Raw genomic sequence first — 11,652 nt, forward strand, 5'->3', positions numbered from 1 at the left:
TGATTCTTGAGTAGGCACCAACCCTTTTTTAGTGCTTCTCTGTTCTGGGTGAGGCTGGGCTCATGAGCAGAGACATGGGAGAATCCAGCCTAGGAGACAGGTAGGGCTCACCAGGGGAGGGGCCACCTGAGCCGGGACCTGTAGGCAGAGCAGGAGTTGGCCCCAGGCCGAGTGGGAGAAAGTGCTCCTACAGAGAGGTGAGCTGGAGTAAACACCAAAATGCAGGACGGACTGGCTCCAACTTACTAAGCTCTCACTATATACCAAACACAGGGGATTTCACAATGACCCGAGAAAGCAGATGCTCCGAGCACCAACCCCACTGCACAGGTGGGGAACTAAGACCGAGAGGTGATGTCAATAGCCTGTGGTCACCTAGAAGCCAAAGGCCAAGCCAGGATCTATAAGATTTTTTATGGTCCTGGAGCTTATCTCCTTCCCCCATGACCTCTCTAGCCCAGCACCATCTTCAGGGGACCAGATGGGGGAGAGGTCCCCCATGCCCATGCCATGCTTAGCCCAGAGCTTGTGCAGACTCTGAAACCAGGAGGTCCTTGCAAAGATGTGGTGTTCCACCTCCGACCAGCCAGGTGTCCTTGTAAATTGACTTCCCATCTGTGTACTTCAGTGTCCTCATCTATAAAATTGAGTCATGGTAGAACCTACCCCATAGGGTTGTTTTGAGGATTTCAGGAGTAAATCTGGTGATTAAGCTCTGTTGATCATGACCCACCGTGAGAAATGAACTTCACATCATGACCCAGTGCGTATGCATACACACACACACACACATACACACACACAAGTAAGACACGTGTCATAAAATAAATTATTGCTATGCACAATGCATTCTGATATTTTCTGTCATATTATAGTTCATATCACATTTCAAATGCTGATTATAACTTTCTAAATGATTTCATCCAAGCATGGATGGGTCTCACTCACTCATAACCAGCCATGAGTTAGCATGTGTTTGGAATGGTGTCTGGCTCCTCGTAAGAGCCGGATCCAGGTAGATATTACATTAATTCTTGTTTCTACACCTGGAGTGCTCTTTCTCCTCCTGCAAGGCTTAGCTGAGACACCATCTCCTCCAGGAACCCTTCCATGAGTTCCTGGTTGGATCTAAAGATCTTTTCACTTTATCACATTGCACTGAAATTGGGAATCAGTTCAGTGGGGAGGCTCCGACACTCACCACAACATCAGACTTCCAGGTCCAAATACTCACTGTGCCTCTCTGACCACGAAGCCTGGGCCTAAGAACCCCTAGACCTCAAGTCTTTAACCTGGAAAGAGAACTATTATGGGCGCCCCGTCTCTGTAAAGAGGGTTCCCAGCAGCCAGTGGCACAGGTCCCAAGCCTTGGAGGCCCTCCCTTGACTCCTCTCTCTCTCTCTCTCTCCAATCCATCAGCAAATCCTGGGGGCTCTGCTTTCAAACTGATCCAGAATCCAGCCACTCCTTCCAGGTCCTTGGCCTTGCCCTGGGCCAGCTGAGGGATGGGCAGCTGGGATATTTATACACCAGTCCATGCCAGTCATCGTGCAGTGCCCTGGCTGGGCCCATCTCCCAGGTCTCTGGCCTGCTCCCTCCTTGGCCGGAGCAGGCTCTGGCGGCCGAAGAAAGTGCCCGGGCAACAGGTGCAATGTGGCCGTTGGACATGGTGAGGGGCTGGGACGGGGGCGCCAACAACTATGCTACGGCCCCGTGTCTGGAGCAGCCCTGGACACCGATCAGGAACTCCAAACACACTTGTTAATGAATGAATGAATGAATGAATGAATGTTGGACAAGAGAAGTGCTTGGCCTCTGTGAGTGCTCCCCATCCACATGACCGTGCTCTCCGTTCACACAGCCAGCTCCAACGGCTTGATGCTGCTGACATTCCCCTACGACTCTGAGGGCGTTATCCAGAGTGACCTAAACTACTCCGTGATCCTGGAGTGTCTGGCTTCTTCCATCACCCCCAAACCTGTGCTGCACTGGACCTTCAACGGGGAGCCCTACCAGACTGGGGCTAGGCTGATCATCCGGAGGCTGTCCTGGGAGCATCTGGGCACCTATGTGTGCACAGCCAAGAACAGCCAGGGACAGTACTCCTCCTCTCCTGTGACCCTCGCGCTGCCACGTGAGTCCCCCACTCCCACCCCAGACTTCTGCCTCCTCGGTTGCATTGAGTCACTTACACAGCAGTCCCCTCTGCGTGCCTTTCTAGCCAAGATGTCGTCCTGTTCTTCCATCTGCCTGACAGAGTGGGGACTATTAGCCCATTTTACAGAGGCTGCAGCTGATAGAGATGAGCTCTAACGAAAGCTCGGCTTGGGATCTGGAACCAGTTGTTTGGGTCCCAGCTCCAACAATTTGTTGGCTATGTGAACTTGACTTCTCTAGGTCTCAGCACACATCTGCAACACACACACACACACACACACACACACACACACAATGCAGGTGGTAATGAGTGGTTCTGAGCACGGGCTTTGCAATTTGAATTCTGACTCCGCCACTTCCTAGCTGTGTGACTTTAGACCACTTCCTTGACTTCTCTGTGCCTCAGTGTCCTCATCTATACATTGGGAAAATAATAGCTCCCACCCCGAAATGTAGCTGTGAGCGTCCAATAAGGAAGCGGACAGCTTAAAATCACAGTGCCCAGTGCTACTGAATGCTAGTGCTCAGAAAGCATGAGTTAGTATCATGGCTGCAATTACCATTACCCATATTATTATTAATTTTGTGACCATAACTATACGCGGTGGCATGTGTGGAGCCCCAGGTGGCAGCTGGTATCAGGAAAGTGGTCTGGGAGAGGGTTAAGCCTGGATTCAGTTCCCACCCTTGTGCCTTCCTGGCCAGGTGATTTAGGATAAGTGACATCCCTTCTCCGGGCCTCTGTTTCTTCCTGGTGTAACAGGAAGTGACAACAGGGGTGACTGTGTATACCTCCACACGACTGTCATAAGGAGCAGAAATAATACATAGTGAGGCCAGCAGAACACCTGTTAGAAAGCCGGTGCTTTAAGGGTGCCCGGCCCGTTTTGTCAGTGGAGCATGTGACTCTTGATCTTGGCCTTGTGAACTCAAGCCTACTTTAAAAAAGAAGAAGAAAGCAGGTCCTTTAAATAGCAGCTATCCTCATGAATATTATTTTTCGTGTACTTATGCATGGAGGACGAGAGGCCTGGAGTGAGCTAGAATGGTACAGAGAACCTGGCCAGTGGGGAAGCCAGGGAGGGATCTGGGCAGCAGGAAACACATGAGCCAAGGTCTAGAGCATGGGAAAGGCAGGGGTGATGGAAGGTCTGGCTTGGCTGGGTCTCAGAGAACTGCTACTTCTTCCCAGCCAGGCTCCAGTAGGAGTTTCAGGTTTGGGAGTGATTCATGGGGAGAAAAAAGGTTTAAATCCTGTAGCAGCAGGTGACTCTGATATGTTCATTGAGAATGACTTTCAAGACCCCCTTTATTCGTTCATCAACTGTTCTAGAAATGTTTATTGGCTGCCTACTACATGACCACCCCGTACTGGGGGGTGCTGGGGACATTCTGGAAGACAGCCCTGGCCCTGTCCTCAAGTAGTAATGTTTGAGTGAGGGACAGAGCAGTGGGGGACAGACCCTTCCACAAATGGTAATGGTCAGAGTGGGCAAGACTGGGGTGGGGGAGCCAAGGGATGTGGGACCCAAGGGGCCACTTGACCCAGCAAGTAGGTCAGGGAGGGCTTCCTGGAGGAGGGGACATCTGAGCTGGTACTAGGATACATAAGAATTATCCAGGCCAAGGGAAGGAAAATGGCATAAATTGCATTCAGGCCAGGAGGTTGGAAAGAGAGGTGAACTTAGAAAATTGAGTAGAGTCCAATGGAACTAAGTTATAAAGGTGAGGAGAGAGAGAGGGCTGGCCAAGTGGCAGGGCATCAAAGGCCAAAATGAGGGATGCTTCCTCCCCAGGTCCTGGGAAGCCGCAGCAAGGTTCTGAGCAGGGGAGGAACTGAGTCAAGTCTGATCCTTCCACAAACCTCTCTGACTTCTAGTGGTGGGGAAGTGGAAAGGGAGAGACTAGGGCGGGAGAGCCAGGAGGAGGCCGGAGTGGAGACCAGAGTGGGGAAGAAGGGGTAGACTGAAGACACATTTAGGGGGTGAAAGGGTGGGAGCGGGGCTGTGGAGGGAGGATGGCTCCTCCAGTCTTGCCCCTTCTCGGTCCGCAGAAGACAACGTGGATCCCACAGACGCTGAGCCCATCGAGCCAGACCCCGTTCTCTCTGTGTCAGGAGGAGGTGCCATTGCCCTCCTCCTGGCTGGAAATGTGGGGGCCGCGATGCTGATAGGAGGCATAGGCTTCATCATCGTCCAAAGCATAAGGTATGTGCTGTCCTTCACCCCTGTCCACTGCCTGACGTGCTCAGTCCCCACAAGTCAGAGCTCACTCTGCAGCAAGGCAGAAGCCCAACTGGTAGCCTCATCCAAGAAGCTTTAGACTCAGGGAAGAGGATACCGATACTGATGCACCCACCCAACGTGACACCGGGGAACAAAGAGACAGAGAAGGATTCTGGAGCCCATCTGCCTAGGTTCAAACCCCAGCTCTATTCCTTACCCACAGTGAGACCATGGGCAAGTCACTCCTGCGGTCTGTGCCTCAGTTTGCCCATCTGCAAAATGCCATCCTCGGGGCTGTTGTGAGGATGAAACAAGCTAGTATTTCTACAGTATCTACCCCTGTGCCTGGGATGCGGTCCACACCATATTCATTCCTTCTGCAAGTATCGACCCAGTGCACACTCTCCCCACACTGGAGAAACCATGGGAATATCAGCAGGAAGTCCTGGACCTTGTGAACTTGCATCTGAGTCAGAAACACCAGCAATTTACATGATGACCAAGTAAAATATAGATAGCGTGTTGGATAACGATGAGTGCTAAGCAGTGGAGTAAGGCTGGGAAGCAAGGCCAGGGTTGGGTGGGGCGCGGTTTAACTAAGTCAGTGAAGGCCTCCCCCAAAAAGTGACATCTGAGCAAAGACACTGAGCAAAGAAGGGATGAATGGCGGTGGATGTCTGGCAGACGGGCATACCCAGCAGGGGAAACAGCCAGTGCAAAGGCCCTGAGGTAGGACTTGGCCTGGTGTGTTCAAGCCATAACAAGCCACCGTGTGGCTGGAATGGTGTGAGGAATGGGAAGAGAAATAAGCCAGGAGATCAGAAAAGGAATGGGGGTAGGGGTGGACAGACAGCATTAAGGTCTTGAGGGCCCTATAAGGACCTGGTTTGTGTTCTGAGCGACACAAAAGCCATGGACTTACATCGGACTTGCATTTCAATCCTAGATGTATTAGCTATTACTGTAATGCTGTAATATCTTACCATGTATTGAGTGTCTACTATGTGCTTGCTAAACATTATTCTATTTAATTTCCACAAGAGCTCTGCAGGTGTTGGGGAGGAGGGGGAGGAGGAAGAGCGGCTATAGATAAGAAAGAAACTTGTTTTTGTCAAAGAGGAAATTAAGGCTCAGAGAGAAGTGACTGACCCCAGACCCGACACCTAGAGAGGGTTTCAAACCCAGAACCCTGCCTCACTCCTAGTTCTCGCCCCTCACCTCAACTGCCTCTTTTCCTGCCATAACACAAGCCTTCATAGTTTATGTACTGCAAGCTGACATGGTTTGCAAAGGGCTTGTCGATCAACAGGGAGAGGCTGGGGCCAGGTGTCCAGTCCCGGAATCCCATGTGGAAACTTCCAGGGACGGAGGAGGGCCAGGCTGTTGCCTGAACCCCCCCGCATCATCCTCATCACTGTAGCAGCTGCAACTTCCCGGGTCCTCAGTAAGTACCGAGAGCCTTCAAGTCACAGCTACTCTGAGGGCCAGAGACGATCTTGTCCTCATTTTCCACGTGAGTAAGCCAGAGAAACTCACCTTGCCCAGGCACGCGCCTCTGACAAATGGCTCACCCGAACCAAGCCCAGATCCACCTCCAAAACCACGTTCTTATCTTCTAATGTTTAGCAAGCATGATGAGACATCCAGGCCTGCCTCCACGGGCGGGGAGGAGGGGTCACTTCCGGTCCTCCCACCATTTTGGCCAAGGCGTACAAGAACGTATGAGGACGTATGAGGGTGTACGAGGACGTACGAGGGTGTATGAGGACGTACGAGGGTGTACGAGGACGTACGAGGGTGTACGAGGACGTACGAGGGTGTATGAGGACGTACGAGGGCGTACGAGGGCGTACGAGGGTGTATGAGGACGTACGAGGGTGTACGAGGACGTACGAGGGTGTATGAGGACGTACGAGGGCGTACGAGGGCGTACGAGGACGTATGAGGATGGACGGAAGCTGAGGTCAACCAGGAGGAACCAGCCTCTTCCAATCATGGCAGCTTTGGAGATGAGGTCATGAGGACAGGCGTGGCTGTCTTGCCCCTCCCAGTGGGGAAGAGCAGTGCTGGGGAAAGAGGGGTATGGGCTCAGGGGAAGCCCCACACACATTCACCCACCCACCCACGGCCAGGAGAGCTCCCTGTTGTTTGCAGTTAAGGCCATGGGCTCTGAAGCCAGGCTAACCCTCTGCCTTATCCGTAAAACAAGGATTATGGTAATTCCTACCTCCAAGGGAAAGTGTGCGGATTACACGACACGGCGGGAGTGAAACACGGCAAATAGTGCCTGGCAGTGGTAAACCTTTCTTAAATGTCTGCCACAGTAATGATGACGGTGATGATGATGATGATGATGATGATGGCGGCGACTGATCTCTCTCTCTCTCTCTCTCTCTCATTCTAGGTCTAACAGACAAAGAATACGGTCATGCTGCTGAAGTGGGCCCTTGTCTGTCAGCATCAGAAGTGATGCTGGGAGGGGCAGCAAGAGAATCCTGAGGCTGGGACAAGATGAAGTTCCTGGGGGCTCCAGATGAGACCTCCTCCGTCCTGATGATTTGTCTTTGGGATGTTCCCATCTTGCTGAGAGTCCCAGAGACTGTCTTTCTCTCCCTCACCCCAGCTGCCAGTGCCCCATCTGCCTAGCTCACCAAATTCCTGGAAGGCACCTACACAAGCAGTCCATACTTCATAAAACTCATGGGCTGAAAGCAAAGGATACTTCCTTAAGTGGTTCAATAAAAACAAAAGGAGGAATTTAATACAAGGATCCGGGAAGATTTCCAAAACTAAGGACCTATCAGTTAGCACTTGCTGTGTAACAAACTACCTCTCCCCCCTCCACCCCCAGTTTAATGGCTTGAAAAGACAGCCGTGGGTTTAGCTTACAATTCTGTGGGGGTACCAGTTTGGGCTGCGTTTGGCTGGGCGGTTCTTCTGGTCTCTGCTGGGCCCACTCATGCACCTGTGATGAGTTGGCAGTTACCCAGGGACTGTCTGGACTAGGACAATTGTCTGGAATAATTCACCTGTCCTCCACATCATCTCTCATTCTGTAGCAGGCCGACCCAAGCTTGTTCACATGACAGAGGGAGGATTCCAGGAGTAAGAGCATAGGGGCAGTGCCACTGAGGGCCAAGGTTAAGAATGGCAGTCATCATTCCTGGGGCGCCTGGGTGGCTCAGCTTGTTAAGCATCTGCCTTTGGCTCAGGTCATGATCCCGGGGTCCTGGGATCGAGTTCCCTTGTTGGGGGGGGGGTCCCCTATTCAACAGGAAGTCTGCTTCTCCCTCTCCCTCTGCCTCTCCCCTGACTCGTGTTCTGTCTGTCAAATACATAAAATTTAATAAATAAATAAATAAATAAATAATAAAAATAAATAAATAAAAATTAAAAAAAAAAAAGGATGGCACATCATCATTTCTGCCACATTCTTCTGGCCAAAGCTAGCCACGTTGCCAGTCCAGATTTGAGGGGTGGGAAAAGGACACCACCTCTTGATGAGAAGGAAAGAATCCGTGGCTCTCTCTCTCTGCCCACGGGTGCTCGGAGTTTCTCCAACCATGTGGGGAAAGACACAATCCCATAACTTCTAAGACCACAGAATTCCTTCGCTTTGTCCCCAAAACCCCTGGAGAAGGCATCCGATTGGCTCACTCGGGTCAGGTGTCAACCACAGTCCCATTCCCGTGACTGAGGTGGGGGCCAGGAGGATTTGTACAAGCAGAGTTCAGGGGCTCAGCCCTGCCTGTGGGATTTGTTGCTCATAAAACCCGGGAGGTTTTGCATTGTAAACTGAGAAGACACCCCAAAATGTCTTCTACACATGCTGTTTGTTTTTGCTCTTTTTCAAAAAAGAAAAAATAAATAAATAAACCTGGATACAGAGAAGTGGGGGAGGTGGTCACAAGCCCCAAAAGTCTGTGGCCCATTTTTTAAAAGATTTTGTTTACTTGTCACAGGGAGAGAGATAGAGAAAGCACGGGGGGCTTGGCAGGCAGAGGAATAAGCAGGATCCCCGCTGAGCAAGGACCCCCCCCCCCAATGCGGGACTCGATCCCAGGACCCTGGGATCATGACCTGGGCCAAAGGCAGCCACTTAACCCACTGAACCACCCGGGTGTCCCTTCATAGCCCGTTTGTAAATAAGACTGACCACTTGATTTTGAGCTGTTGGAGAACCCCGGTAGATGGCAGGAGGAGGGGAAAGGAGTATGAATGAAGCTTTGGCTGGAGAGCATCTGTGCTTTTGTGACCAACAAAAAACCACCTACCGCATCATTATGATTTACAGTAATAGGAGCAGACCTGGGTTCAAATGTCGTCTGCCGAGGGCTGTCTCTGTGTCAGCCCCTACACTATGTACCTTTGATGATTCATGGGTCATATCTTCTTCACTGAACCCACTGAGGAAAGGAGACCCCATCTCCGTTTTCCTGACAAAGCAGGGGAGGCTCAGAGAGTGACTTGCCCAGGGTCACATGGGGTAGCACAAGGGGGAGCTGTTCTCCAAGCCAGGTTGCCTGGCTCTGTAATCCCTGTTCCCAATCACCCCGCTTTCCTGCCACTCCCTCCTTGGGGCCAGACCCCCCCCTTCCCCTTCTTTCATGATCTCCCCCCTCCTGTATCAGGTAGTGGTCATTGTGCTTGAGTACACAGGATAAAAGTGATGCTCAGAGAGGGCAAGTGACTGGCCCGAGGCAACACAGCCATGCATGATCTCAACTCAAGTCTGCCCAATTCCAAAACCTGTGCCTTAGACCAGTGCTGTCCAACAGAACTCTCTGCGGTGATGGAAATGTTCTAGACTTGCACCATCCAGTACCTGTGGCTACTGAGCTCTTGCAATACGGATAGTGTAACTGATGAACTCAATTTTTGTTTTTAATTCCATTTAATTGCCGTTTATATTGCCACCTGTGGCTAGCCACTGTTGTACTAGACAGTGCAACTCTAACTCCTCATTGTTGAAAATAAATAAATCCCCCCAGGACCCGTATGTGTCAATCACTGACTCCGGGGTCCTTGCCCTGGTCTGTCCAAGGGCTCAGATTTGCTTGGAAACCCCTAATATCTAACCAGTTCCTTGGTCACCTGAGGCATCCTGCTGTTCCCCATCCCTCCTCCCCTCTCCCTCCACTGTTAAAGAAGTTAGTCATTTCCTGCTTGGGTGGTGGCAGGGCAGGTCTCAGCCAGTGACACTGAAGTCACCGCCCAAACCATCCCACGGCCTGCTGTCCTCTGTAGCAAGTTCATTTCCCTTGCCCTCTGGGACAGCTGAGAATCTTTGTGAAGTCCCCCCCCACTCCTCAAAGTAAACTGGGCAAATTTTCTCAAAGAGACCCCCTGATGACCCCTGTTACAAATTCAGTTCGCTGGTGGAACACTGTCCGAGCCCCGTCCTGCTTAATAGCAGTTAACCACATTGTGTCACTAAATGTTTGTTGGTGCGAATATTTCGTATTTATCTCATCTATTAGACTGTCAGCTCCACCACGGCAAGATCTGTCTCTGTCCCACAGGGTATGTGCTCCATGAACCTTGCTACAGCATGCTCACCATGGAAATTGGAAAATAGTACAAATCAGAGGTTTTGTGGGCTTTTTCGGTTTTGTTTTTTTTTTGGAACGCCAGTTTACCAACATCCCACTGAAAAACGGGTGCCATTTTTCAGAGATGAAAGAGACTCCGTGAAGCCATCCAACTGGCTCTGTCTTAAATTCCTCTGGATTCTTTGTACCTGAAAGAAGAAACAGCCCCCTTTTTTTTTAAAAGATTTTATTTATTTATTTGTCAGGGAGAGAGAGAGCACAAGCAGAGGGAGCAGCAGGCAGAGGGAGGGAGAGAAGCAGGCTCTCCGCTTAGCAGGGAGCTCGATATGGAGCTCGATCCCAGGACCCCAGGATCATGACCTGAGCGGAAGGCAGACACTTAACCAACTGAGCCACCCATGTGCCCTCAGTTCCCATTTCTGATAGAATGGCAGTAGCTCCTCTAAGTAGGATATTGAGAATTCTGGAAACCCACCCATACTCCCCAGGAAGGAGTGCCAGTATCAAGTATCAGGACTGATGTTCCCCAGTCTAGAATAGAGTGGTGAAAGCAGTCCCATATTTGTCTCCCATGCTTATCAGCAATGAGTCAGACTCTCTCCTCCCTGAAAGGGACAAAAAGAACTTATTTCTGGTTCAAGAACCTGTCCAAAGTATACCATGACCAACAATTATAACAGAGGCACAGCAAGATTCCTAGGCTACTTTAACAACACCTGGTTCATTCACTCACCCAAGGAATATTTATCGAGGCTCTTCTGTGCGGCTAGATGCTGGACACGGCCCAAAACAAGACAGACATGTCTTCTGCCTTTTCCGGGTTGAGACTCCATCTCCAAAGTCTAAACTCCAGCCCTTGCCTGGCCCAAGTCCTCAGCCCTCCCTGCTTCCTATCCCACCCCTGTCTCTTCCCTCTTGGAACACACCCAAACTTTCAAGCTTGCTCTCACTCTCTCTCTCTCTCTTTCACACACACAACTTCATAAATAAGTTTCTTCTAAATTCCAGTATTGACAGGAAACATAATTTTATGTGCTAAGGTGGGAAAGAGGACTAACAGACAAATAACAGATCAAATAATGACTAAAGCCATCCATCCAACCATTCATTCAACATGCCTTCCCCTGGCCCCTGGTCCATGTAGAGCCCTGTGCTGGGCAGTACTGGGTCCTCAGGGCTGACCACAGCAGCTGCAGCCCTGCCCTCCCAGAGCTCACGGTCCAGTGGGGGAGAAAGATCCGTTCCCGGGGGTGACAACCCAGAGTAGTCTAAGTTGGGATGTGGGAGCCCAGAGGGGACTCCAGATCTAGCCTGGGGAGGGGAGGTCCAAGAGGGCTCCCTGGGGAAGGGGTCAGCTATGCTGGAGAACACATTAAGAGGATAACACGAGTAACCATGTCCCTTGAAGGCATTGTTTAAGCTAAAGGGTTCTAATGCATCATTTCTGTTTATTAACCCAAACCCTGGAAAGTAGATGCTATTATTAGCTCCATTTTAGAAATGAGGAAGTTGGGGCGCCTGAGTGGCTCCGTCAGTTAAGTGTCCAGCACTTGATTTGGCTCAAGTCATGATCTCAGGGTCGTGGGATCAAACCCTGCGTCTGGGGCTCTGAGCTCAGTGGGGAGTCTGCTTGAGGTTCTCTCCCTCTCCCTCTGCCCCTTCCTACACCACGCTCTCACTCTCTCTCTCTCTTAAATAAATAAATACATCTCTCTAAA

General features: G+C 50.9%; 1 protein-coding gene across 1 annotated transcript; it reads left to right on the plus strand.

Annotated features, from left to right (window-relative positions):
* Nucleotides 1–1,836: 1,836 nt before the first annotated feature.
* Nucleotides 1,837–4,685, plus strand: IGSF23 (immunoglobulin superfamily member 23; the record flags this gene model as incomplete). Its single annotated transcript, XM_080828555.1, has 3 exons — nt 1,837–2,134; nt 4,211–4,364; nt 4,646–4,685. The coding sequence occupies 3 exons, from the start codon at nt 1,837–1,839 to the stop codon at nt 4,683–4,685; spliced, it is 492 nt and encodes a 163-aa protein (XP_080684681.1).
* Nucleotides 4,686–11,652: the final 6,967 nt, after the last annotated feature.

This window comes from Martes martes (assembly GCF_963455335.1).
Source record: "Martes martes genome assembly, chromosome: 17".
NCBI classification, from domain to species: Eukaryota; Metazoa; Chordata; class Mammalia; order Carnivora; family Mustelidae; genus Martes; species Martes martes.